At 44.2% G+C, this 27,962-nt stretch overlaps 1 protein-coding gene across 1 annotated transcript; it reads right to left on the bottom strand.

Moving 5' to 3' along the window:
• Positions 1-27,962, bottom strand: LHFPL4 (LHFPL tetraspan subfamily member 4). The gene is given in 4 exon segments (XM_028518392.2): positions 1-625; positions 4,675-4,908; positions 27,474-27,536; positions 27,539-27,962. Coding segments are annotated over 4 exon segments (738 nt in total). The 5' UTR covers positions 27,879-27,962; the 3' UTR covers positions 1-524.

Here is a 27,962-nt window from a genome sequence, read left to right as displayed (position 1 = left end):
AGGAAAAGGAAAGGAAAGGGAAAGGAAAGGAAAAGGAAAGGAAAGGAAAGGAAAAGGAAAGGAAAAAGGAAAGGAAAGGGGAGGAAAGAGTTGGTAGCCCTGGGGCAGTGTCTTGAGTAAGTTTCTGGGAGGAGGGACCAGAGGAGGCAAGGATACAGCCAGGCAGCAGCTCCCAGACTGAGAGAGCCTGGGGCACTGGAATCACAGCGCCTCCTTCCCCTGGAGACTGCAGAGCCCCCAGGCCAGGTGGGGAGAGGGGAGGAGACCCCAAGGGATGTCCAGCTCCCTTAGGTCAGTTGAGGGAGGGGCACATTCAGGCCTTGCTACAGTCTGCAGGACCTCTCCCCTCCTCCAGGCCACACCCAGCCCCAACAACTCTTCAAAGTCTGGAGCTGGCAGGTGGGTAGCAGGTGAGAAGTCAGTCCGAGATTGGGATCCTCCCTCCTTAGCTTGAATGGAGGGTGAGAGGCCAAGAGATGGGACACGCAGAGGGCAGGTCAATTCCTGGGCTGTGATCCTGGCCTTCAGGGTCCCTGTGAGTGAGCGACAGGACAGGGAAGGACTCCCCAGCTGGAGACATCACCCCCTGGCCGCAACACGGAGCTTACTGTAGAACTCACAAAATCTAAGAGAGAGAGAGAGAATTGGAGAAAGTCAGAGACCACCAGGGCATTGGAGTTCCCCTCGGTCCATTCTCAGGGCAAAGCTTGGCGGAGGGGTGAGCTACACAGGCTCTGAAATCCCACCCAGGCCTCTGACCCGCTGGATGGCTTTGAGCGGGCCAGTGGACCTTGCTGAGTCCCAACTTCCCTGTCTGCAAGTCAGGCAGAACAACCTCATTCACAAGGTGCTTCTGAGGGCCAGGGAGACACAAAGAATGCCAGTCAAGGACTCAACACAGTGTTTACATATTACCTGCTGGAAATTACACCAATTTATACTATTTTTTACTTCTGTATCAGAGGTCTTTGGCTTAGAACTGAATTCACTCATCTTAAGCTCTTAGTGAGGGATGGAGATCCCTGGATGCTGATGTTACTTTTTTTTTTTTTTTTTTTTTAACAAGCAACAATACTCTTTAATTTTTTTTGTGAAGATTATAGTTTGAAATCCCAACATTTAGATATACAAAATGAAAATGAACTTTTAAATTAGTTTTACCTGATTTTGTTTTTTACTTTTATTAATGTGGCTATTATAAAATACAAAATGACATGTGTTGTATCTCTGAGACGGAGCTGGTCTGGAAGAGCCAGATTTTTCTGTCTTTAAGAATGAACTATTTCCTTGTCCCCTGACCTGGGGATTTCTCTCTTGTGGTAAAATGCTGGTTGGTCTTCCTGTCCTCCCTTTTCTCATTTAGGAACTATACCTGTATCCTTCTTAAGCTGACACTACATATTTTCTCCTCAAGACCAGGCTGCATGCAGTTACATCTTGGAATGTGTGTATCTTGACCTCAAATTCTAAACAGGAGCTTCTTTCCCATGAACACCTTTATTTCTGGGTGTTTTTTCCACCACCATTAAACATACATCATTTTATTATTATATGTTTTTCTTTTTTAATTAAATTTGTTGGTGTGATATTGAGTAATAAAATTTGTATGTTTCAAGTTTACAATTTGATTTTGCACCATATGTATATTACATCATGTACCCACCACTCAAAGTCAAGTCTTCTGTCACCATATATCTCACCTCCTTGAGCCTTTCCTACACCCCCACCTCTCCTCCTCCCTCTGGTAACTACCATCCTGTTGAGTGTGTCCATGAGTTTTGTTTGTTTGTTGTTCTTGTTTGTTCATTTGTTGCTTTCAGTTTTATATCCCATACATGAGTGAAATCATATGGTTGTTAACTTTTCTGTCTGACATTTTGCTTAGCATGATTTTCTCATTTTTGTTATGGCCGAGTAGCATTCCATTGTATATCTGAATGGTCAACCTCATAGTGCAACGGTAGTGCATCTGACTCCTCAGTGCTTTTAATTCCTACTTCTGGAAAGGAGATCACAGGATATTTAGAAAAGTATTGATTTTATCTTGATGTGGCAACATTTCTCATCCTTTCCCTTGATGGAATTTATATATACCTGAGACCAATGAAATGGAGAGTAAATTCTGACAATTTAATATAATTCTGATACTAGATGTATTTTTCATTGAACGTCTTATAATGTTATAGTGGCACAACTCTATCTAGTTGAAGTAAAAAATTAATTAAAAGAATGTCTAGACTTTATAAAACAATGAAGTTGTATATAAGGCAGGCATATAGGAAAATCTCAGGAAAAATTAGAATAGGATTTGAAAATTTATTAAAATTCTTCTCTTCATTTAATATATTTAATTTCTCTACTTTTTCTGTTTAATTTTTCTAACTTTTGACCTGATGTTACTTTTAACACTGAGATATTAGGGCTCTTGGGGAGGGAGGAGAGGATGCCAGTGGGGCTACCTCAAGCCAGTCACATCCCAGACCAAATGCCTATAGAAAGGGTAGATGGCTTAGACATGCACTTCTGGATCCTGCCACCAGAGGGCAGGCCCTGACTTCATACCAAGACCACAGAAACCACAGGGGATCAGGGTGTCCAGGGGCAGGAGGCTCAGAACTTAGGTTAGCAGCTAGCAGCCCAGGAAGGCCTGAAAAGGGAGTAGGAGTGGGGAATAGCTTGGCCTTTGGACTTGGAACTGGGCTCAAATTCTGGCTCCACCACTTAGGTGACTTTGGGCAAGTGAGTGAATTTCTCCAGACCTTGACCTTCTCATTTGTAAAATGGTGATCCTGATGCCTGCCTGACGAGTCGTAAGGAGTGGCTGCCTTTACTGAGCATTCACCACATGCTCATTTACAGGCATAATCTTTTTTATTCCTCACAGGACAACTCCATAAGGTAATACATTCTCACCACACTCATTTTGAGAAGTGCAGGAAACTGAGGCTTAAGGAGGTGGTCACTTCTTAGCTCAGCCTGCTTCCAGCACAGATAATCTGCCTTCGCAGTCCAAGGGTTCCACCACAGTACTAAGTACCTCCTGCCAAATGAGACAGTCTCACCACCATGTTCTCTATTTTATAGATGGGAAACTCCAAGAGATAAATATAATAATGGAAAGTGCTAAACATAGACCCAGCTCACGCTAATAGCTCGAGGAAGAGTGTGACTACAAAAATGACTGTTTCTTGGGGCAGGGAACACACACCTAGACAGACAGGGGTCTGTGCTTTGATGCCATACAGTGTCTCCCCTTGCTCAGCGGGCAGGGTGGGCCCCTGGGGCAGAAGGCCGACCCTCCCGTAGAGAGCGATCTGGCACTATCATTTCAATGGTATGCACAGTTTCACTTCTGGAAAGACACCAAGAAGATACTTGTATATGACATGACAGAGACAAAGATGTTCATTGTAGCACCGCCAGTAATAGTAAAAGCCTGGAAGCCTCACTATTAGCCCCTAAAAGAATGAAAAAAGTACAGTTCCTTTATTTTATGCAATGCTAAGCACTGGATAAAAAAGGCAAGGCGGTTTTGCATGAAATGATAAAGAGAGATCTTTATCACATGCTCCAGAGTGCAGCACCAAAAGCGATCTGAGGAGGGGTTTGTTTAGGATGATACCTGTCTTATGTCATAGCAGCTCTTAATGCCACTCTGTTTTGTGAAGAGGCAGATCAGGTTTGAGGATGCACAGGTAAGCATGACAACAGTGGTGACCCTTGAGGCTCTGGTCTTATGTGTAAGTTTTCTTCATTGTATTTGAATGTTACTTGATACATACAATAACAACATATGCAATATACTAGATATAAAGCACAATTCAAGAACTATCAGCCTACCAGTAATTTGTGCCCACCTACCTGTCTGCCATCTCCTGCTCCTGGCTTCCCCATCCACCCCAACACATGCAACCACCATTCTACCGTTTGTATTTCTCATTTCTTTGATTTAAAAAAAGGAACAGTATTACCCTAAATATGTGTATGTTTAATCTACACATTGCTTAGTGATGCTTGGTTTTTGAGCTCAATAAAAATCTCACTGTGTTGGCCCTGGCCACATAGCTCAGTTGGTTAGAGCATCATTCCCATAGCCAAGGTTGTGGGTTTGATCCCAGACAGGAAATGTACAAGAATCAACAAATGAATGCGTAAGTAAGAGGTACAACAAACTAGTGTTTCTCTCGCTCTCTCTAAAATCAATCAATAAATAAATCTTACCGTGTCATCCTCTGGAACTTGACCTGCCCCCTCCCCAGCCCCAATGGTATGTCTTCAGCGTGCACCCATTCTGTTTCTATACTGAAGTTGATTCATTTTCAGTTATGAACTACTCCGTGATGTGAATGCATCACCATTTAGTTATCCATCCTTCTGTGAATGGCCACTAGGATTATTTTTAGTTGTCTTCTAACTTCAAACCGCTGCCAAGAGCATTTTTGCTCGTTTCTCATGGGTTTATGCTCACAGGTGGGTTTGCTGGGTCACAGGCACGCAGATGTTTGGCTTTAAGTGATAGGTCAGATTGCTTTCTAGGTGGTCGTACTGTCGGTACCATCCCCAATTTCTGCCTCACTGTTGACTTTGAAATTGCCCTGCCGGGAAAGCGCAGGTCCGACCCCCGACCCCACCCCCGACCCTGCAGCCGCCCACGGGAAGCGGGAGCGCACGTACCTTTGTTGTCTTGCTTGAGCTCTTCCTGCAGCAGGTCTGTTTGCCGGTTGCCCAGCACGAAGGCTAGGAAGGAGAGTGAGGGCGTTGAGATGCCGATGATGGCCAGGATGTACGCCCAGCGCACCGAACAGTCCCCCAGGGAGTACTTCCCGGTCTTGGCCCCGCACATGTCCCGGATCGTCTCGGCGTCCCAGCCGTCGGGGAAGATCATGCAGCCCAGCACGAGGCACAGAGCTGAGGGCGCGCGAGGCCCAGCCCCGCCGCGGTCAGGAAGGAAGAGAGAAGGGGATGATTACTTCCCAGAGCCCGAGGAACCCAGGAACCCTCCTCACTCCGCTCATCAATCCAAGATCTTGTTAACTGATTCCTGTGGGTTCCAGAAACTCTAGGGCCTGGGATGACCTACTGCCTCGCAGAGCAGAAGCTTTCCAGAACGCACAATGCCCTCTCGCGCCCCACCAAAGCAACTCCTTCTCCAGGAAGCCTTCCGGAAATGTGAGAAAATAGCAAATCATGGACACCCCCATAGCTCCCTTTAGCATGTTGGCCGTATTTACCCTCTCCTATCTTCATCACTATTTATTTAGATCGTTCATTCAACAAGTATTTATTGAGCGCCATTTTTCTTCCCATGAAGATGCTGGAAATGCATTCTCATTCACACATTGAGTACTGTGCTCAGAGAACAGACTGGGGTGAGAACTATAGGGTCTGACCCTGGCTCTGTTAATTATTATTATCAAAACTAGTCATACTGATTAAAATAATAATCACAAATAAGGAAATAATTGGGGAGGAGATGGCTTGGTTTCAGATGAGGGGAGAAGGGGCAAGGCCAAAAAGGGACTCAACGCGTTTGAGTCCCAACGGGCCCCGGCTTACTCCCTACTTGGCACCTACTCCCTCTGGGTTTCGTGACCCACTTTGGTCAATTTCTGGGGCTCTTCCCAGTGTTCAGCGTAGTGGGTGGGACTCAAATGTAAGCTAATCAGCACATTGCATTTCTCTGACAACTGATTGGCTCACATAGGGGCACACGCCCCACGCGACCAATCAGAACCAAGCAGGCTCCTTAGGCCCAGAGGCTGTGACCTCTGCGCTCGCCCCCCGTAGCGCTGTGACAGTGCGCTTCGACGGCGCCCTCTTAGTGTCTGCGGGTCCCGCCAGCGGCTGCGCTACTGCGTCTGAGCCCCGAAGGTCCCACACCAGCCCACTGGGTGTTTAACTGGGGATCAGATGACAGCGATGACAAAGTGGGGGGTCAGTTCTGCCCACTGTCCATGAGCCCCGTCTAGTCCCCAGGATCAGGAGGGGACCCTCGGCTTTGCCACCTTCCTCCCTAGGTCCCAGGCTCCTGCCTGACAGCGAGGTGAGGCCCTTCTGTCTGTCCCTTTCTCGCTTGGCTTCCTGGGGCCTCACCCGCCCTCCGTGCGACAGACGAGTCCCCGCTGCCCCCCTGTGTTTCCGCGCGCCCCCAGGGCCCATCCCCAGCATCGCGCTCACACTCTTTCTTCCTGGGCCCCGCCCCTCCTCTCCTCTGGCCTCCTTCACAGGCCTTTCCTCTCCCCGTGGAATACCTGGCCACCTGAGGGCTGGGGAACGCGCTCCTGCAAAGGGAATGGCAAGTGCAAAACGGCCTGAGGCGAGGATGAGATGGGCGAGTTAAAGAATTCAACAAGTTAGAAAATGCCCTTAGACACCCAAATAGAGAGGGAAGCTGGGGTGCGGGTGGGAGATCAGTGCTGTAGATGTAATTTCGGGAGCTGTGAGCACGCAGATCCCTGGGGCTGGACATCACGGAAACTGGAGAGAAGGCTCAGGACTAAGCCCTGGGATGCTCTGGCAATTAATTGCTCGGCGGGAAAAGAGGAGGAACCTACGGAGAAAGCTTGACCCATCCGTCTCCCCAGACAACCCTGACACTTTGCTCCTATTGGAGTGGGGAAGAGAAACAAACTTCAGGGTGAGGCCGGGCGGGGGGCGGGGCTGAGAGGGAAGAAGCGGACTCGGCGCAGCCCTTCACCCTCCGCGGGTGGGTGCGCTCCCGCACGTCCACCCCATCCCTCTCCACCCGCCAGCAAGAGGCAAGAAAGAGGAACGATCCTGGTTGGAGCGCAAACCCAGCCGGCCTCCGGCCTCCTCTCCCACCCTCTCGGTGTCTCCTCTCCTGCGAGGGGGAGCGTTCCGAGTCGTGAGAGAAATCGATTCAGCTTCCAGAGCTCCCAGCCGCGCCGCTGCAGCTCCTGCCGCGGGTCAGAGAGAACCCTCTGCAACCCGCGCGCCTCTCTCAGCGAGGTTTTCTTCTCTTGGCTCTGAGCCTGCACGTCGTCCTCTCTGTCTCTCTCCCTCTGCCTCACCTCTCTCCCTCTCTCTCTCTCTCCCTCTCCCTCTCCCTCTCTCCTAGCGGGTTTCCATTCCTTTCTTTCTCCACCCTTCTCATGTTTCTCCCTGCACCTGTCTCTTCACATCCCCGTGTCCCCTCTCTCAGGCTAGCCTGTATCTTGGGCGAGTCTGTGTCCACCCTCGCGCTTTTCCTCTTCTGTTTAGATCTCTCAGCATTTAACATTTATTCAACACCCCATCTCTCTCTTCCTTCTCTGTATCTGTCCCTTGGCCCTTTCCTTTCCCTGGCTCTCCTTTTGCTCACTTCACGTACAAATTCTGAGTTCCAGGCAGGGTGCGCTGCGCAGGGTGCTGGGGACACTGGCAGGCATGGTTTCTGGTGTAGGGAGCAGAGGTGTGTGGGGAGGAATAAAATCAAGTGCACACACAGTGCCTGGAAGAAATCAGGCTAGGGGCTGAGGCCCTGAATATCAGGGTGCTCAGAGGATGCTGGCAGGGGAGCCTCTCCCCCTCTCTCGCTGTCTCTGCCTCCTTTGCTCTGCGTAGTCGGTGAGTGTGTGGCCCCAAAGGCTACTCTGGGAGTGGGGAACATCAGAAATCAACTGAATGAAGGAAAGCAAACCCAATGGGTTTCCCTGGACCCCAGGGAAGATCGGAAAAGACCACTAGGGACTGCCTAAACCAGGGAAGTGACCAACAGGCTCAACCACCAGGTGATGTAATAACTAGGAGCAAGGCAGCCTTCCCCACCCCCATTTGCTGGATGAGGATGGTAACGCTGAGTTCTTTGTGGAGTCCAAGTTCAAGTCTCTTTTGAAAATAGTCCGCTGCTGAAGAACTGGCTGCTTCAAGCAAGGCACAGGCACAAATGCAGGGTGCAGCATGGGGTAGGGGCTCTCGGCTGCAGCATTTCTGATGCTTGGCCTGATGATTCTGCATGACGGTCGGTCCTGTGTGTTGTGGGATGTCGAGCATCATCCCTGGGCTCTGCCCACCTCGTGGCAGTGGCACCAGCACTCCCAGTCATAATAAAACTGCCTGCAGACATTGCCAAATGTCCCCTGGGGGACGGAACTGTCCAAGGTTGAGAACCACTGGTACAGGGGAAGGGGCCCTGGGACGGGGCATGTCTCCCTGCTCCAAGAAGTCAGGACGTGTGACAAAATTGAGATCAAAAATATTAATATTATTAGTAACATGATTATAATGCTAGCAAATAATATTGAGTGCTGAACTATGTGCCAAGGGTCTAAGCTCCCAACATTCACGATTTCGTTTAACCTTGTAACAAAATCTGTGAGGTGGGAATAATTATTGTTCTCATTTTACAGATGAGGATACTGAGGCTCAGAAGGACCAAGTTATCATATCCAACATCACACAGTTAGGAAAGGGTGGGATCTGCATTCAAACTGAGGCAGTTCTTTACTTAATGATTTTCTCTGAATGGATTCATTTTCTTAAAGTAGAGGCATTTACTTACAAAGTAAGATTTACACTGTCAAGGAAAAGGAACCAAGATTATTTGCCATAAATAGAAGGAAACTATTTATGAACTATTTATGTAAATATAAGTATAATGAAACCAAAACAATGTTCTTAGATTCTAGCTGCACGCTTTGCCTGCCAAATGCTCTGAGCCTGAGGGCTGCTCCCTCATTTAAAAGTCTTAGCCTGTGTGAAAGGAGTTAAAGACACACGAGCACCAAACGGAGCCTTTTTCCTCAAAGTTATGAAACACGGTCCACCTTGTACTGCCTCAGCAGGAGGCTTAGCTCCGTCTCTTTTGTGCACAACTATGGGCAAAATCAGTCCACCTCCCTGGGCCTCAGTTTTTGTCACCTGTAAAGTGGAAGTCATGACATCTGCCCTGTTCATTCCACAGAGCTTTTGTGAGAATCAAATGACAGAAGGTGACTGGCAAATTATTAAGGGTAATGTGGAGGCAGGTCATGGCAACTCTTGGCCAAGTGGGGAAAAAATATTGAACAAAAGAGCAGAGTGGTTTTCCAGAAATAAAAGACATGTTAACAATGACTGCTGAGGGTAGAAGCTGAATTTTTACATATAACCATGACATAAACCAATAGTTTACTACAATATCTGTTTAATCCCCTCTTTCTTACCATCAGAGCCCCAATTTTTAGCTGAGAACTTGTCTATTGAAAATAAAGACCATGCCCTGGCTGGGTGGCTAAGTTGGTTGGAGCACTGTTCCATAAGCAAAAGGCTGGGGGTTTGATACCCAGTCGGGACACACACCTAGGCTGCAGGTTTGGTCCCCAGTCAGGATGCATGTAGGAGGCAACCAATCGATATTTCTCACATTTATGTATCTCTTCCTTCCTCTCTCTAAAATAAATAAACATATTTAAAAATTTTTAAACCCTTAGAAAAAGGAAAATAAAGACCACATTTTCAAGTCTTATTTGCAGCTGGATAACTAGGCCACGAGACTAAATAAAAATGCCTTCAGATGTGTTATGTATCTGTTATGTGTTATAAACAGATTTATAAGGATGCTAGAGTATGCCCTTTGCTGCCCTTTTCTTCATTCATTTCTCCATCCTGCTGACTGGAATGCAGATGTGATGGGTAGGGTCCTAGCAGCCATCTTCAGAATGAGGGTAAGGGCTATACTCCAGGAGTGGTGGAGCAGAGCTCTGGAAGGAGCTACTATACCATCTCTGGACTGCCTAACTCTTGGGCACTGGTTTTACAAAGAGACTAGAACTGAGAGTAATTAAATCACCATTATTTGGGGTTTTCCTATGGCATACAGCCAAGCCTAGTCCTAACTGATATGTTTTTTCCTTCTGAATTTTGGTATCATGTGTATGCCTTAGGAAAGAAAATTTTAACTGTGTGTCCTTGGGCAAGTCACTTCACCATTCAGAACCTCAGTTTTGTCATCAAAGGAATGGCGATATCAAGGCCAGAGACAGACTGGGTGGTCGCTGTCATCACTGTAATGGCGATAGGCTCTAGTGTGGTGTGAAGGTAGCACATGTGGAGAACTAACAGTGGTGTCCATAGAAGTCGAAGTCGTAAATGCACTTATCTCTGACTCAGAAATGCATCCTATGGCTAAACTTGTGCATGTACCCAAAGGATGTGTACAGGGTGCTTACTGAACTTCCTTTTTTATAACAAAAAACTGAAATGTCTACTAAGAGGAAATGTTAAGTAAAGCATAATGTATATGTACCATGGAACACTACATAGACATTAAAATAAATGGAGAACAACTGTGTCATCATAGAAAATCTTCTAAGATATAATAAGTCATTTAAAAATCAAGGTACAGAATTGTCTATATAGTGTGATCCCATCTATGGTTTTTAAAAAGTATGTCCATAACTATGGAATGCTGGCAACATTTAGAAAGAATGGTAGCTCTATAAGGACTGACACAGCGAGGTTTCTGAGACATGCTGTCTACTGAAGCCAGCAGTCATAATTTTTATCAAATCAACATATAGCCAGTGTTTTCCTGTGCCCTACACGGTTCTGCTTTATGTGTATGAAATGACGGTTTTCCCCCTTTGGAAGGATACAGAAGCCTGGGAGGAAGGAAGGAGAGAGCACTTACTCTTCATTCTATACCCTCCTGTACTGTTGAAAGTGTTTAATATCTGCGTGTATTACTTTTATAATAAAATGATTTTATCAAGTCCAATCCTTTTCCACCTGTCAGGTCGTGAGATGCTCTTAAACTTTATTTTTTTAAAGATTTTATGTATTTCTTTTTAGAGAGAGGGGAAGGGAGACAGAAAAACAATAATGTGCAAGGGAAGCAGCAATTGGCTCCCTCTCACATGTCTCCAAACGGGGACCTGGCCCACACCCCAGGCACGCACCCTGGAATCAAACAGGCGACCCTTCAGTCTGCTGGACAACACCCAACCAACCAAGCTACACAAGGCAGCGTGATCTTAAGTTTTTAAGAATTAGTAAGTGAAAGGAGAGCTAAAAGGAAAGATAATACTTGAGCTTGGGGAATAAAATTAGGATGAGACTAAGAAGTGGTAAAGAATTAGTAAGAGAAAATATACACAGGTGTTTTGGTTTTTGTTTTTTTGTTTTTGAACCTGTGCTATAAATGTGCCTTGAGATAATTTTTTAAAGATTTTTATTTATTTATTTTTCGAGAGAGGGGAAGGGAGGAAGAAAGATGGAGAGAAACATGGGTCAGTTGCCTCTTTCAAGCCCCCAACCAGGAACATGACCCACAACCCAAGCATGCTCCATGACTGAGAATCGAACTGGTGACCATTTGGTTCACAGGCATCACTCGATTTACTGAACCACACCAGCCAGGGCAGTTTCTTTTTCTTTTTTTTTATTGATTTTGCTACTACAGTTGTCCCAATTTTTTCTCCTTTGCCTCCCTCTACCCAGTACGCCCCATTGCCTACAGCAATCCCCCTCCCCACACTCCTTAGTTCATGTTCATGGGCCATACATACAAGTTCTTTGGCTACTCCTTTTTCTATACCATTTTTAACATACCCGTCTATTCTGTACCTACCAATTTGTACTTCTTAATTCCCGCACTCTGCATCTGACAGATTGCTTATCTCCATTTTGTTTTCTTTGTCTCCCCATCTTGGCAGCTTCCCCATGTTTGTTTCTATGTACTAGGTAGAGCTGCTTTGACTTCTTGTGTTAGTGGCATGGCCTATGCTAGAAAAGCACACTGGCAAGTTGAATGGGGCAGAACCTTAGATAATTGTCAGGACAGGTCAACCCATTCAAACCAGATTGATGGAGTCTCTGATGTGGTGTTGCCACTCTCTGCGGCTGTGTGTGGGGGAGGGTTCAGGAAGGGGACAATGCTGCTGCCTTGCCTCTGGAGTTTTGTCCAGGAGAAAGCTGTCCCCTGGCACTTTCCCTGATGCCAGACACTTCAGTTTCTCCATGTATGCTGCTGGTGCCCTTTCAGTTGCTACCCTGGTGCTGAAGCCTAGAGGGAGTGAGTCTGTGTGAATCCTAAGTCTGTTGCGGGACCTTTAAGAGGAGACTTCTGAGAATCCCACAGTTCTCTTTGCCGCCCCAACGCCCACTGATTTTTATAGCCAGAAGTTATGGGAACTTATCTTCCTGGCACTGGAACCCTGGGCAAGATGGTCTAATGCAGGGCTGGGATCCCTTGCTCCCGAGGTATCCCTCCCAATTTTTATCCGCTACACGTGGGTGTGGGACCATATATTCAACATCTCTGTCTCCACACCTCTCCACACATCTCCGTGTCTCCACCCCTCCTACTGGTCTACATGAATGTGACTTCTTTAATTCCTTGGTTGTTGGCCTTCCATACAGCTTGATTTTCTGATAATTCTGGGTGATAATTGTTTTGTAGTCTAGTTGTAATTTTTGCTGTGGTTGTGTGAGGAAGTAAGCTGTGTTTACCTATGCCTTCATCTATATGTCTTTTTAAAGATGCATTTTACACTTAGCTATTTGAATAGTTTTATTATAATACCATTACACCATCCTTGAAGGACATCCGCTGAGCTGAACACTCCTAGAAGGAGGCCTCTATTTTTGTTCATCGCCCCAGCCATGCCTGACACACCACAGCTAACACTCATTACTGGGTGGTTAGACTGGATGTTCCCCAGGGCTTTCTGTCCCTGAGCAGACTCCCGAGAAGCTTGCTAAAGACTTAATTATATTACCACAAAATTCATATGTGGAAGCCCTATCACCCAAAGTGATTGATGGCATTTGTTTTTTTAACATATTTTGTTGATTATGCTATTACAGTTGTCCCATTTTTTTCTCCCATTTATTCCCTTCCGCTATGTATCCCACTGCCCACAAGCATTCTCCCTCCTTAGTTCATGTCCATGGTTATATATAAGTTCTTTGGCTTCTCCATTTCTTACACTATTCTTAAGTTCCCCCAGTCTATTTTGTACCTACAATTTATGGTTCTTATTCCTTATACCTTTTCCCCCATCCTCACCCATCTCCCTCCCGCTGATAACCCTACATGTGATCTCTATTTCTGTGATTCTGTTCCTGTTCTAGTTGTTTGCTTAGTTTGTTTTTGGCTTTGTTTTAGGTTCAGTTGTTGATAGTTGTGAGTTTGTTGTCACTTTACTGTTCATAGTTTTGATCTTCTTTTTCTTAGATAAGTCCCTTTAACATTTCATATAATAAGGGCTTGGTGATGATGAACTCCTTGATCTTGATCTTATCTGGAAAGTACTTTATCTGCCTTTCCATTCTAAATGATAGCTTTGCTGGATAGAGTAATCTTGGATGTAGTCTTTGCCTTTCATGACAGAATACTTCCTTCCAGCCCTTTCTTGCCTGCAAGATTTCTTTTTGAGAAATCAGTTGATAGTCTTAAGGGCACTCATTTGTAGGTAACTGTCTCCTTTTCTCTTGCTGCTTTTAAAATTCTCTCCTTAGCTTTAATCTTGGGTAATGTAAGTATAATGTGCTTTGGTGTGTGCTTCCTTGAGTCCAACTTCTTTGAGACTCTCTGACTATCCTGGACTTCCTGGGAGTCTATTTTCTTTGCCAGACTGGGGAAGTTCTCCTTCATTATTTTTTCAAATAAGTTCTCAATTTCTTGCTCTTCTTCTTTTTCTGGCACCCCTATGATTCAGATGTTGGAACACTTAAAGTTGCTCCAGATGTTCCTAAGCCTCTCCTCATGTTTTTGAATTCTTGTTTCTTCATTCTGTTCCAGTTGAATGTTTATTTCTTCCTTCTGCTCCAGATCATTAATTTGAATCCTGATTTCCTCCCCTTCACTGTTGGTTCCCTGTATATTTTTCCTTTATTTCACTTTTCATAGCCTTCATTTTTTCCTCTATTTGTGACCATACTCAATCATTTCTGTGAACATCTTGACTACCAATGTTTTGAACTCTGCATCTCATAAGTTGGTTATCTCTTCATTGCTTAGTTCTAGTTTTGGAGCTTTGATCTGTTCTTTCATTTGGGCCATTTTTTTTTTTATCTTGGCATGCCTGTTATGTACTAAGGGGCAGAGCCTTAGGTATTTGCCAGGGCAGGGCAACCCACATGGCTGTGTTGTGGTAGTGCATGTGAGGGAGGGGTCCAAAAGGGAACAGTGCAGCTGACTCGGCTCTCTGCAGGCTTGTGGCCACTTCTCCCACTACCCACAAAAAAATTGGGCCCTTTTGGTGCTGATGCCCGGGTGGGTGGATTTGTGTATGTTCCTGGACCCTGTAGGTCTCTCCAGTGAACTCTCCAGTGAGGTTGGGTGTTTCTTCTGCCACTCCAACCCCCACAGGTTTTGTAGCCAGAGTACTAAAGGCTTTATTTGCCCACACTAGAACCCTAGGTTTCATGGTCTGTCTTGCTCCTCAGTTGTTCCTCCTGGTTTATCTGCACACAAATGTTGGACCACCTGTTCAGCCCCCCACTACCTCTCCTGCATGATCCTCTTGTGCGCATCTTCTCCACCCCAGCTGCTCATCTCTGCCCCTCCTACCAGTCCAAATGAATGTTTCTTCTTTAATTCCTCAGTTGTTGGACTTCCATACAGTTTGATCTTCTGGCAGTTCTGATTACTTTTTGTTTTTAAATTTGTTGTTGTCCCTACTTTTGGTTGTGCGAGGAGGCAAAGTGTATCTACCTATGCCTCCATCTTAGCCAGAAGTCTCCCAATGTGATGGTATTTGGAGGTGGGTTTTTGGAAGGTAATGAGAGTTAGATAAGGTAATGAGGGGGGGGCATCCATGATGGCATTAGTGTCCATTATAAGAAGAGAGACCAAGGCTTGCTCTCTCTCCTTCTGCTATGTGAGGACACAGCAAGAAGGCAGCCAGCTAAAAGCCAGGTAAGTAGGCCCTCATCAGAACTCAACTGTGCTGGCACCTTGATCTTGGCCTTCTTACCCTCCAGAACAATGAGAAATAAATTTCTGTTGTTTAAACTGCACAGTGTATGTGTGGTATTTTTCTTCATTAGCCTAGCACAGCTGACAAAAGATAAGGGCTACTCCCCTCGCTCTGATATGGCCTCTCTGATGTGCCACCTCATGCTTTTTTTTGCCTGGGTCCCTCACACCCAGACTCTAGTCGACAGACCCTAAGCTGGATTGTGAGGGATAGGTCTCTGTTGGGCCAGAAGCTCAGTGTATGTAGTGTGAGTGAAGCACAATGAGGAGCTGCCCCCCTCACCACCCACAGGTCCCCACAGGCTCTTGTTAGGTCCCTCCTCAGCAAGGGAAGGAAAAACGCCTATGGATTCAGAGGGGCAGGGCTAGATAGGGCCCTTTACTGTGGATCACAAGCTTCAGAAAGCTTGTTTGCCAAAATACCTCCGTGAGCTGAGCCTGCATAATCATGCCCAAGCCATTCTCTCCTCCAGTGGGCTCCCAGTGGCACTGTGCAACTGTGTTCACCACAAACAAGAGGCTAGATGGTGCAGAGCCCCAAACTGGAAACAACCCAAATGCCTATTCACACTGTGAGGAGAAATAAATGGTACAGTCTTATCCAATGTAATATTATACAGCCCTGAGCATGAACTAAGTGTTGTTATTGCACAACTTAGGTGCATCTCATAGTGATAACATTGAGAAAAAGTGTGATTCATTTACTGACATTTTGAACAAGACAGTGGTTATCTGTAGGGGCATTGATTAGAAAGAGACATGAGGGTATTAATCTGGATGCTATTACATAATCATGGTCACTTTGCAGAACTTCTCTGAGCTGTAGACCAGGTGATTTTTGCACTTTTCCATAAGTATGTTATACATATGGACTTAAAGAGAAAGCTGCATACTACTGTATATAATAAGTAAACCCAAATGCCCACTGATAGGTCACTGATTAGAGCATGCCCATGCAGTGGCACACATGGCAGTCACAATGGGAGGGAGGGAGATTTTTTATTGTTTATTCTCACCCGAGGACATTTTTCATTGCTTTTAAAGAGAGAGGAAGGAGGGAGGGAGGAGGAGGGAGGGGAGGGAGGGGAGGAGGAGGGAGGGAAGAGAGAGAGAGAGAGAGAGAGAGAGAGAGAGAATCTAAAAGGAAAAAAAGAAGCTTCTGTGTGAGAGAGAAACATTGACTGGCTGCCTTCTTGTATACACCCTGACAGGGGACCAAACCCACAATAGACTCGGAGAAAATATTTGCAAATCATATATCTGATAAGGGACTTGTATCTAGAGTGTATAAGGAACTCTTACAACTCAATAATAAAAAGAAAAATAACTCACCCTGGTCAGGTAGATCCGTTGGTTAGAGCATCGCCTAGACATGCCAAGGTTGCAGGTTTGATTCCCAGTCAGAGCACATACAAGCATCAATGAATGCATAACTAAGTGAAACAATAAACTGATGTTTCTCTCTCTCTCTAAAAATCAATAAGTAAAAATTTAAAAATAACCTAATTTAAAAATTATAAGAGCAAAAGATGTGAGTAGACATTTCCCCAAAGAGGATATACAAATGGCCAAGAAACACAGGAAAAGATGTTCAACACCAGGCAGCATAGAGAAGTGTGGTACTCACATCCTCCCATAACCACCACGTCCCAAATGAAAGAACAAAACTTCAGAAAAAGAACTAAACAAAATGGAGACAAGTAATGTACTAGATGCAGAGTTCAAAACACTGGTTATAAGGATACTCAACGAACTTAGGGGAAGAGTAAATGAACTTAGAGAGAACTTCAAAAGCATAAAAAAGGACATGAAAACAATACAAGAAAGAACTGGTTCTGACTATGAAGGATACACTAACTGAAATTAAGAATAATTTACAGGGAATCAACAGTAGTGAAGTAGATAAGGCAGTGAATCAAAAAAGATGAGGATCATGTAAAGAGCCTCTGGGACAACTTCAAACATACCAACATTCACACCATGGGGATCTTGGATTAAAGAGGAGCAAGAAATTGAAAACCTATTTGAAAAAATAATGACAGAGGCCCTGGCTAGGTAGCTCAGTTGGTTAGAGCATTGTCTTGATACACCAAGCTTGTGGATTCAATCCCTGGTGAGGGCACATACAAGAATCAACCAATGAATGCATAAAAGGTGAAACAACAAATAGATATTCTATCTCTCTGTAACTCTCTCTCTCTCCCTCTTTCTCCCCCCTCTCTCTCCTTCTCCTTCCTCTTTCTCTCTAAAATCAATAAATAAAATTTTAAAAAAAATAATGATGGAAAACTTCCTTCATCTGGTAGAGAAATAGACATACAAGTTCAGGAGGCACAGAAAGTCCCAAGCAAGTAGAAACCCAAAGAGGCCACACCAGACACATCATAAGTAAAATGCCAAAAGTTAAGACAAAAGAATCTTATAACAGCAGAAGAGAAAGCACTTAGTTATCTACCAGGGAGCTCACATAAGACTGTCAGCTGACTTCTGAACAGAAACTTCCAGGCCAGACAAGGATTGACCAAGAAATATTCAAAGTGATGAAAACCAAGGACCCCAAACCACGATTACTTTTCCCAGCAAGCGCTACTTATTATTTATAATTGATGGGCATATAAAGAGCCTCCCAGACAAGAAAAAGCTAAAAAATCTCATCACCGCAAAACCAGTATTACAGAAATGTGAAAGGATCTTTTGGAGAAGGAGGAGGAAGAAGGGAGGGGGAGGAGGAGAGGAGAGAGAGGGGAACAAGAAGTATCAGAAGAACAATAAAATGGCAATACATACATATCACAATTGATCTCTAAAAGACAAAAGAAATGAGCAAGCAGAAACGCAAAACAGGACTCATAGATATGGAAAACATTTTGATGGTTGCCAAATGGAAGGGATGGTTGAGGGGCTAGTGTAAAAGGTATAAGGATTACGATGTAGAAATTGGTAGGTATAGAATAGTCATGGGGTGTAAAGTACAGCATAGGGAATATAGTCAATAACATTCATAATAACTATGTATGTTGTCAAGTGGGTAGGAGATTTATTGGGACAATCACTTAGTAAGCTATATAATGCCTAATTACTGTAGTATACACCTGAAACAAATATAATATTGTTATGTCAATTATAATTGAAAAAATGATTTTTAAAAATAATAAAAATAAAATGAAGGTGTTCATGATCACACTTTCACCTCCTTTTATTAAGGCCCAAATATGTGCCTCAAATCCATTTCAGAACTTTAGAAATCAATTTTGATTAGTGCATTTTCTGTCTAAATAACCCCAACTTTCTAAGTTGAACTGAGATGATGATTACTTCATATTTCTCCTTTTAAGACATATGTGTAGCCCTAGCTAGGTAGCTCAGTTGGTGTCATCCTGTTTTGCCAAGGTTGTGGATTTGATCCCTGGCTAGCACACATACAAGAATCAGGAATCAACCAAAGAATACATCAATAAGTGGAACAACAAACTGATCTCTCTCTCTTCCTGTTCCTCTTTCTAAAACTAAAAAAAAATAAATAAACAAACAAATAAATAAAGATATATATGTAAAGCCATCATTCAATTACATTTTCTTAACAAAATTATCTTCACAACCTATTTTGTTTATCTTTTAATTTTTTATCCTTACTCAAGGACGTGCTTATTGATTTTAGAGAGGAAAAGAGAGGGAGAGGGAGAGAAACATTGATGTCAGAAATATTGATTAGGTTGCCTCTCCTATTTGCTCTGATCAGGGACCAAACCCACAAATTAGGCATGTGCCCTGACCAGGAATTGAACCTGTGACCTTTCAGTTTATGAAACAATGCTCCAACCTACTGAGCCACCCTGATATTGGCCAGGGCTGCTTATCTTTTAATTTTTATGGTGTATTAGAAAATTTATTTTTCATTGCTTTCACAATAATCTTTTTTTAGTACTCTGGTAACAGTTGCTGTAATATGCCAAGAAAGTTTTTCTTGAAAAAATTTTTAATGTAGAGGAGAAATAATGAGGCCAGAGATTACTGATTTCAGGGATGATGTTTCTCAAGGTGAAGTCTATGATCAAAAAGGCCTTCCATGCCCCCAAATATCCAGGTTTCAAATGGACTTAGTGTTCTACCTTTTAAAGAATAATTTCTTAGTCCAGCACTGAATTTTCCTTGTAGTTTCTATTTTATTTTGTACAGTAAATATGTAGAAAATTTAAAACATAGAAAAAACACAAGAAGAAAAAATGATTTGTAATCTCCATTGAAAGATAAATACTAATAATATTTATGTATATATTCTTCCTATATAACACAACTTCTAAAATAAAATGGAAACATGCTGGAAAAAAATGTTCAACAGCACTAATCATAGAGAAATGCAAATCCAAAACCACAATGAGACACCACTTCATACCCAGTATGATAGCTATAATCAGAAAGTCAGATAAGGCCCTGGCTGGATAACTCAATGGGTTAGAAACATCATCCCAATACACCAAGGTTGCCCGTTCAATCCCTGGTCAGGACACATATTGAGAATCAATCAATGAATACATAAATAAGTGGAACAACACATCAATGTTTCCCTGTCTCTGTCTTTGTCTCTCTCTCCAAACAATAAATAAAAATATTCAGATAATAGAAGTGTTGATGAGGATATGAAGAACTGGGAACCCTCAGATACACTGCTAGGGGTAATGTACAATGGGGCAGTCAGTTTGGAAAACAATGTGGCGGGTTTCACTCAAAATTTTAAATTCCAGAGTTGCCACTGAGCCACCTATTCCACTCTTAGGTATTGTACATACCCAAGAAAAATGAAAACCTGCGTCCACACAAAAACTTGCACACAAATGCTCATAGCAATACTCATAATAGCCAAAAGGTGGAAACAACCCAAATGGCCACCAACTGATGACTGGGTAAATAAAGTATGATCTATTTACAAAATGGATTATTGTTCAGCCATAAAAAGGAATAAGTATTTGATACATGCTACAAACATGATGAGCCTCAAAAACATTATACTAACTGAAAGACGCCAGTCACCAAGACCACATATTGTATTATTCCACTTATATGAACTATCTTGAACAGGCTAATATATAGAGGCAGAAAGTAAATTAGTTGTTGCTTAGAGGCTAAGCAACCTGATGGAGAAATTAGTTAGGAAGTGATGGCTAAATGGCATGAGGCTTCTTTTTTTTTTAGATTTTAAAATTTATTTTTTAGAGAGAAAGGAAGGGAGAGAGAAAGAGAGGGAGAGAACATCAATGTGCAAAAAATATATCAACTAATTGCCTCTCACACGCGCCCCAACTGAGGCCCTGGCCGGCCACCCAGGCATGTACCCTGACCAGGAATCAAACCGGCAACCTTTCAGCTTGTGGAATGGCACCCAGCTCCCTGAGTCACACCAGTCAGGGCACGAGGCTTCTTCTTGAATTGACGAAACATCCTAAGTTGACTGCAGCCATGGTTGCACAAAACCTGTGCATATGCTAAAAAACACTGAATTGTACTCTTACATGGCTGAATTGTATGACATATGAATTATAGCTCAATAAAGCTGTTATCAAAGAAAGCAGGTGGGCAGTGTAGTCTCTCTCTCTCTCTCCACTCATTCTGAAGTCTCCTGCCAATACTTCAGTGCAGCTAGATTCTCCAGCTTCAGTCAACCTTCAGAGGACTACAGCCCCCACTGAGGTCTTTTATTTTTTTGTTTAAGATTTTATTTATTTATGTTTAGAGAGAAGGGATGCGAGGGAGAAAGAGAGGAAGAGAGGCATTGTTGTGCAAGGGAAACATCAATTGGTTTGCCTCTTGAAAGCACCACCAACCAGGGACCAAACCTGCAACCCAGGCATGTACCCTAACTGGGACACAAACCCACAACAAATGGCTTTGTGGGACGAAGCCCAACCTGGCCAGAGCCCCCCACTGAGGTCTTCCTTGCAACTTCTCAAGAGACCCCTGAGCCAGAACTACTCATCTTAGTTCCCCCCAAATTCTGATGACTCAGAAACAGAGATAATATATGCTTATTGCTTTAAGCCATTAAGTTTAGGGGTACTTGTTATGCAGCAACAGATAACTAATTTATGTTTTAAAATGTTTGTTTGCATTTGCTTGTATATTTATGTGAATTTTGGAAAGGATGCCCAAGAAACTGGTAATAGTGATTGCCTCAGTGAGGATCAGTGAGCGATGGAAGGCAAGAAGGAAACATGTCTGATTGTGTACCTTTTTACCTTTTGAATTTCAAATCACATGCATATATTAAGTTTTCCAAAGGTAAATAAATGTCTGGAAATTTTTTAAACAAAACACAGCCACACAACTATCTGTTGCCTACAGGTAAAGCCTAAATTCCTTACCATGGTTAGAAGGCCCCACAATCCTTCTCCAATCTCAGCTCTCGCTGCTCCTTGCCCTAATTGCTTGTAGTCCCCAAAACACAGCAGCCTATTTTCTACCTCCATGCCTTTGATCATGCTTCCTCTTCTGCCTGGTTCCCTTTCTTCTTCCTTCCCATCCTTTAAGACTCAGCTCAAATGCCATCACTTTTTGAAAGACTTTCCTGGCTGTCCTTAATCATGTCAGAAGTCCCCTTTGTGCCCCCAGAAGACCCCTTGCGTGACTCAATCACTTCAAGTGTCATACATGATGGGATGATCTGTTTTCCTCCATGCCTCTCCCATTAGGCTATGAGCTCCATGGGAGTGAGGACTCTTGATCAGGATTCCCAGAACATAGCATAGTGCCAGACACACAGAGGATGCTGTCCAGTAATGACTGATGTGAGAAAAAGGGAAGAGGTTGGGGAGGGAGGGAAGGGAGGTGGGAAGAAGGAAAGAAAGGAGGGAGGGATAGCTGGGGTAGGAAGAAAGATGAGGGAAGGAGGAAAAGAAATTCCCCAATGTGCTCAGCCAGTGTCATACACATCGACAAAGACTTACTTGGATGAATAAACTCTTAAACCAAACCTGAAACAAACAGCAAGAATGGGAAAGAATGTAGATGTATATTCCAAGCTGTAGTGACAGGAACTCTTGTCATTGCTGTTGCTAGCCCAGAGTCCCCGGCTGAGTAAGGACACACATCTGGAAGGCTGGAAGATCTCACTTCTCGATGACCATCCAGCCCATCTCCTCACACACTCTGTTCTCTACTGTGATTCCAGAACCAGGCAGAGCCTGGAAGCTAGTAGGCACTCAATATTGAATGAACTGTGGTCAGAATCATCCCCTTTCGTGGATAGAGGGTGGTCACCCTGTGCCATGAACTAGTCTCTTCTCTCTGGAACTCAGTATTTATTTTCATCTGTAAAGTGAAGGAGTTGGGCAAAGCTGATTGGTAAGACCCTTTCTGGCTGATAGTTTATGACTTCTCAAGGCCTTTGATCACCTGTCCAAACTCTTCACCTGAGCATCAAGGACCCCTCACAACTACTCTTCACTCCAAATATGTCACAGGAATAACACTAACCATTTATTGAGCATTTACTGTACACCAGGAACCATTTTACACTTGTCACTGTGTTTATTTCTTTCTACCACTTCTGAGATAGGTACAGTAACAATCTTTAGCTTATAGATAAGGAAACAGAGACTCAGAGAGGAAAACCCACTTATTCAAGACCAAACAGCTGGGAAGTGGCAGAGCAGGAATTCTAAGTCCCTCTGTACTTCAACCACTGCCTCCTCAGACCCTCAATCAGGGCTTCCAACCTGGTGGTCTACTCCAGACAGCAATCTCCCTTTGGCTAAGCTCACCCAGCCCACAGGTAAACACCGAGCACATAGAGCTTACAGCTATAACTCATAATTTGTATATTCATTTCCAGGGTCCCCGTTCAGTGGTAAGAGCAGGTCCTATATCCTTTTGGACTTGTGTAAGTTTCAGCTCCACTTTTCACTAGATGTGGACCTTTGGGCAAGTCACTTTAACAGATGAAGATTAAATGACATAATGGAATGTGAAAATGTCTAGCACAGAAGCGGCACATTGTATGTTCTCAGTAAATGGGAGAGTCAGGTCAAAGTTAGCACAGATGACCCGAGAAGTCCTGAAAAGCTGACCCCTAACTCCATATAGAGTCACCTGGGTCTTCCAGTCCTCTCTACTCGTGCTTTCAACTCTTCTGGCAAGTATATCCTGCCATGATCTCTACGTTAATGCTCCTTAACTAAACCCAAGGGCTTTAGAGTCAGAAAGACTGTTACAATCCTGGCTCCATCACTTACCACCTGTGTGTCCTGGACAAAGACTTTTTACTCTTTAAGGTTCAGTGTTTCTCATGTATAAATATCAATAATGGCATCGACTCCATAGGATTAGATGATAGTATGCCTGTAAATGTTTAGCAAATGGTTTAGCCTATAGTACAGGCCTAGAAAATGTTAACTATTTTTCCTGAATAATAATACAGTCATAGCAATTTCAAACTGCCTACTGATTAGAGTTAGAGTCCAAATTCATTGACTCAGTATTGAGAGCCTTCCATATTGTGGCCCCATTGTTGCTTCCTGGCTTCTCCTCCCATTATTCCCTTATGTGGATGTCACACTGAATCCCAATGTGGCTTTTTCACCTCTGTGCCTCTGCCCATGATCCTCCTTTTCATTCAGAATGCTTTCCCACACCTAATGCCTATCTACACCCTGCCCACTCAAGCCTCACCTTCCAACTAAGCCCACAGCCTCTTTGATTGCCCTGAGTTTCCACTTCTGTCTGCACATGTCTTACCTAGAGTATCACTCTTCCAGTGGTTACATTTGACTTCCCTTTGCCAAGAATTGACCTTTCTGCACTATTAGTCCATGTGTTTCCAGGGGTGGGCATGTGGCTGAAGTCTTAGACAAAATCACACTGATTAATTAAGAGATCCACATCTGGCCCTGGCTGGCGTAGCTCAGTGGATTGAGCATGGGCTGCGAAACCAAAGCATCGCAGGTTCAATTCCCAGTCAGGGCACATGCCTGGGTTGCAGGCCACGGCCCCCAGCAACCACACATTGATGTTTCTCTCTCTGTCTCTTTCTCCTTCCCTTCCCCTCTCTAGAAATAGATAAATAAAATCTTAAAAAAAAAAAAAAAAAGAGATGTACATCTGACCAAAGCTTAGCCAATGAGAATCAGCCCTGGAACTTTTGATGAAGCCAATGAGTAACAGATGTTCTTTTCAATGGGCATGCTAAGCTATTGCAATGCAATTTCAGAGTCACTAGTAGTCATATTTACCAACCTTCAAGAGAGAAGTGGACTTAAAAATAAGCCACACAGAAGAACCAAGAAATGGAGAGAGAGATGTTTGAATGGCATTATTGAGCATCTGGATGCATTAATCCTGAAGTCAGATACTCTTGACTTTTAAGTTATGTGAGGTACTTAAACAACAATTAAAAATAATTTTTTTAAAAAGTTATGTGAGATTAAAAACACTACACTCTTTATTTTAATCTATTCAAGCCAGTTTCAGTTGGATTTCTGTCACTTGCCACTGAAAGACTGCTGACCAATATAGTGATCCAATAAAATGGTAAGTTTTTTGTGAGCAGGGATTGCATTTATAGACTTAAAATCCCTATGGACAGGATGATTTCAGCATTGCAGCACCTGGCTTAAGGAGGATAACAAAGCAGGTGAGGAACAAAGGAATAAGTATCTCTTTGTATTTTCTCAAAGGTCCAGTGTTCTGCACTTGGGAGACTCTAAAATACTTGAATAAAAGTTCACTTGAACAAGAAACATGCAATAAGCATTCTAAATCTTATCTGAAACAAAAAGTCCCTTTGCTTCTCTGCAGTTTCTCTGAGGAAGACTGATTTTCTCACTTTCTGAATGGAATGATGTTGGTGAAAGAGTTTTCTAGGAGCACCACAGGGTGGAAAGAGATACTTCAAGTCCACTAATCTAATTGATTAGCACCCCCATCTTGTACAGGTGAGAAAATTGAGATTTAAGCTAAAAACAATAGCTTGACACTGCATGATAAGTCACAGGCAGTCAGCCAAGACCATGACTCATAGTCCAGTGCTCTGGCTTCTATTCTGGTGTCACTTTATTAAGCAAGTAGTATCAGTTTTCTTACCAAAAGATCTCAGAAATCTCTAAGCAAAATGGAATAAATTGCTCAACTCTGATAACAGCCCTCAGGGATGGGACAGCAACACAAGGAAGAGCACTGGGCTAGTTACTCCTACTTACTGGCTATGTGACTTATATAAGATTGTAACTTTTCTAGGCTCGGTTTTCTGGGGGCAGGGGAAGGTGGTGTTTGAAGGAGCTGATCTCTAAGATCCCTGAAATTTTATAAATGTATGGAGCCTGTTGAACAGTTCATCCACCACCCAAGATTAAATCCATATGGATTACAGAGAATTAAAGGCCAAGAGGTCAGCAACCCTCTGCAGGCTCCAAACTAAGGCTGAGGAATTGGGGGTTCCAACTGGGATATTCTTCCAACTTGCCTTTGGAAGGAGAATAGAATGGAAATACATAAAATCACTTTCTGGGTACCATGGGAAATAGGGAGAGATTTGGCCCATATCCTACAATTCTTTTTTCTCACCTTCTTCAAAGATTCTAAAAGACCCATATCTAAGTTGAATGGAGTGAAACATGCCCATGAAAATGTCCACATCTGAATAAACACTGTCTTCAAATTATTTCTTTTGGAGTTTGGGCAGTTCTTCCAATGGTATGGTAATTCCTCCCGCATTTGTAGAAGTCCTCTTGGGAAGCAAACCAGCTTCATGATTTTGCCCTCACACCCTGGCTTTCATCCCAAGTGACCAATTGTCAATTTTGATCACCCATGATATTTCCTGCACTTGGCCCTGAGTGACTTTCCATCATTTCTAAAAATCATAATCTTCCTTGAAGAAATGGAGGTTTCAGTGCACTCTCCCTCCTGGGAGCATGCCTGTACCTTTCACTTCCGCTCTTCTTCCCTCTCTAAGGGATCCCACAAGACTTGTAACCAGAGGAGACATGGGCAGTGGCAGCTCATCTCAGGCTAAACCCCCTGAACCTGTGTCAAGGTATCTTTTCTCTGACTCTTCAGTGAGCCAAAGAAGCTCCATCTTGGCTCATTTTTTTCCTATAACACTTCTAGAGAGTGAGAGCAGCCCCACCTAGTCCCTCTCCTGTTGTTTCTTCTATTCTAAGCCCTTCCTTGTTTCACTGTCCCCAGCTTTAATAAATGTACTCTCCAAAAAAAAAAGAAGATGGAAGTTTCTCCTTAATGATGACCTTCAAGAGAACACACCTCGTGCTCAAACATAATTCCCTACAATATTTCAGCAAGAGAAAAATCAGCAAATGATATAACACCTCCTCCAGGGAGGTTCTTTTGAAGAGGCCAACACTTGTTGAATACTTTGAGGTACTTATTTGAAAAACCATGTCTGCTGCATGATCATCACGTTTCCCTTCTCTATCTCACCCCTGGGGGTTCCAAACTTTTTCCTAGCCTTCATCAGCCCTCCTCCCCCCATCCTCTGGCCCCACTTTCCCCGGCTCAACTCTCTTCCTGCCTGCAATTAGGCAAATGCCCAACTTGCTGAACCTTCAAAATCTGTCTTCGATCGAAAGGCAGACAGGCATGGGGGACTTTAATGGATCCTGGAAAACTGTCTCAGCAGTTTTTATTCCAAAAGACCCTTTTGTGATTCTTGGGTAAGATGTCTGTATTAGCCAACATTTCAGAGGGGCCCAGGAACTCATTCCCATTTGGGAATAGCACCAGAACCCTCCTTCTTGCATTGGGTGAGGCTGGGTAATGAAGACCAGTCCAGTGGAGGCCCAAGTTGCCAGGTTCTGTCAACCACTCACATTTCAAACACTGAATAGACACTATAGACATCCTCCTCCTATAGCTTAGCACAGCACTTCAAAGTTTAACAAGATACACCCATTTGTTCTTGGAATCCTCTCCACTGTTTTATAGATAAGAAACCAAATCTCAGAGAAGTGAAACACCCAAGTTGATGATGTCAGAAAGTTAAAGGTCAAAGTCAGATCTCTTGAGTCCCCCATCTCATGCTTTTTCAATACAACAACAATTGCTGCCCTGGCTGGGTAGCTCAGTTGGTTTGAGCATCAATACTCCAAGGTTGCGGGTTGGATCCCTGGTCAGGGCACATACAAGAAGCAACCAATGAATGCATAAATAAATGAAACAACACATCGACGTTTCTCTCTCTCATTCTCTCTAAAAAACAAAAAAACATTTTCACACCTAGATTAACCCCTCATTATAATAGTTATTTCCCCTAAAACAGCCCAAAGAGTCTCAGGGACCCTCAGAGACTTGACATAATGCTAGCCCATCAGTGAATGCAGTCTGCCCATATCCAACCACACAGCCCCAAAGACCCAGTTCTAGGGCTATGACCCTTGCCCCAGAGAGTCTCTCTCGTAGAATCCTCCTGCCACCACGAGTGGCTGCTGAGGGGCAACCAAGGAGGTGTGTCTTTGGACAGAGGAGCAGAATCTGTCTCTGAGTCCTCCAAGAAAGGGTCCTAGAAGGAAGGAACTCCCGTCCCCGGCTCGTGTTCTAAATGTCCCGCCCCCGCCCCCTCCCCTACCTGCCAAGAGCTGCATCCAGGCGCAGATCTTGTAGACCGTGGCCGTGTTGCAGAAGAAGAAAGCGCAAAGCAGGTAATGCAGCCGAGGATCAGCACCATGGAGAGCAGCACGAAGAAGGCGGCTGCCTTGAAGGCGCCGGACGGGATGGTGCTGAAGTCGGTGAACGAGCCGCGGCAGGTGAGCTCGCGACCCGCCAGCCCGCTGCCCACACAGTAGTGGAAGAGGCCGAAGTAGCCAGGCTTGGGGGTGCTCACGCTGTCGCCCACCCAGTAGGGCTGGATGAAGACCACCACGTTGATGATGGCGAAGCAGATGGTGAAGATGGCCCATAGCACGCCGATGGCCCGCGAATTCCGCATGTAGTGCTCGTGATAGAGCTTGGAGGCCTCCTGCGAGGGCAGCATGGTGCCCGGGGGCGGGGCCGGCGGCGGCTGGCAGGGGCCACCGGCCCGGGACCGACCGCGGGGCTGCCGGGCGGGAGCTGGGGA

This window comes from Phyllostomus discolor, chromosome 7, assembly GCF_004126475.2.
Source record: "Phyllostomus discolor isolate MPI-MPIP mPhyDis1 chromosome 7, mPhyDis1.pri.v3, whole genome shotgun sequence".
In the NCBI taxonomy this organism is placed as follows: Eukaryota; Metazoa; Chordata; class Mammalia; order Chiroptera; family Phyllostomidae; genus Phyllostomus; species Phyllostomus discolor.
This window is presented reverse-complemented; position numbering and strand designations above follow the sequence as displayed.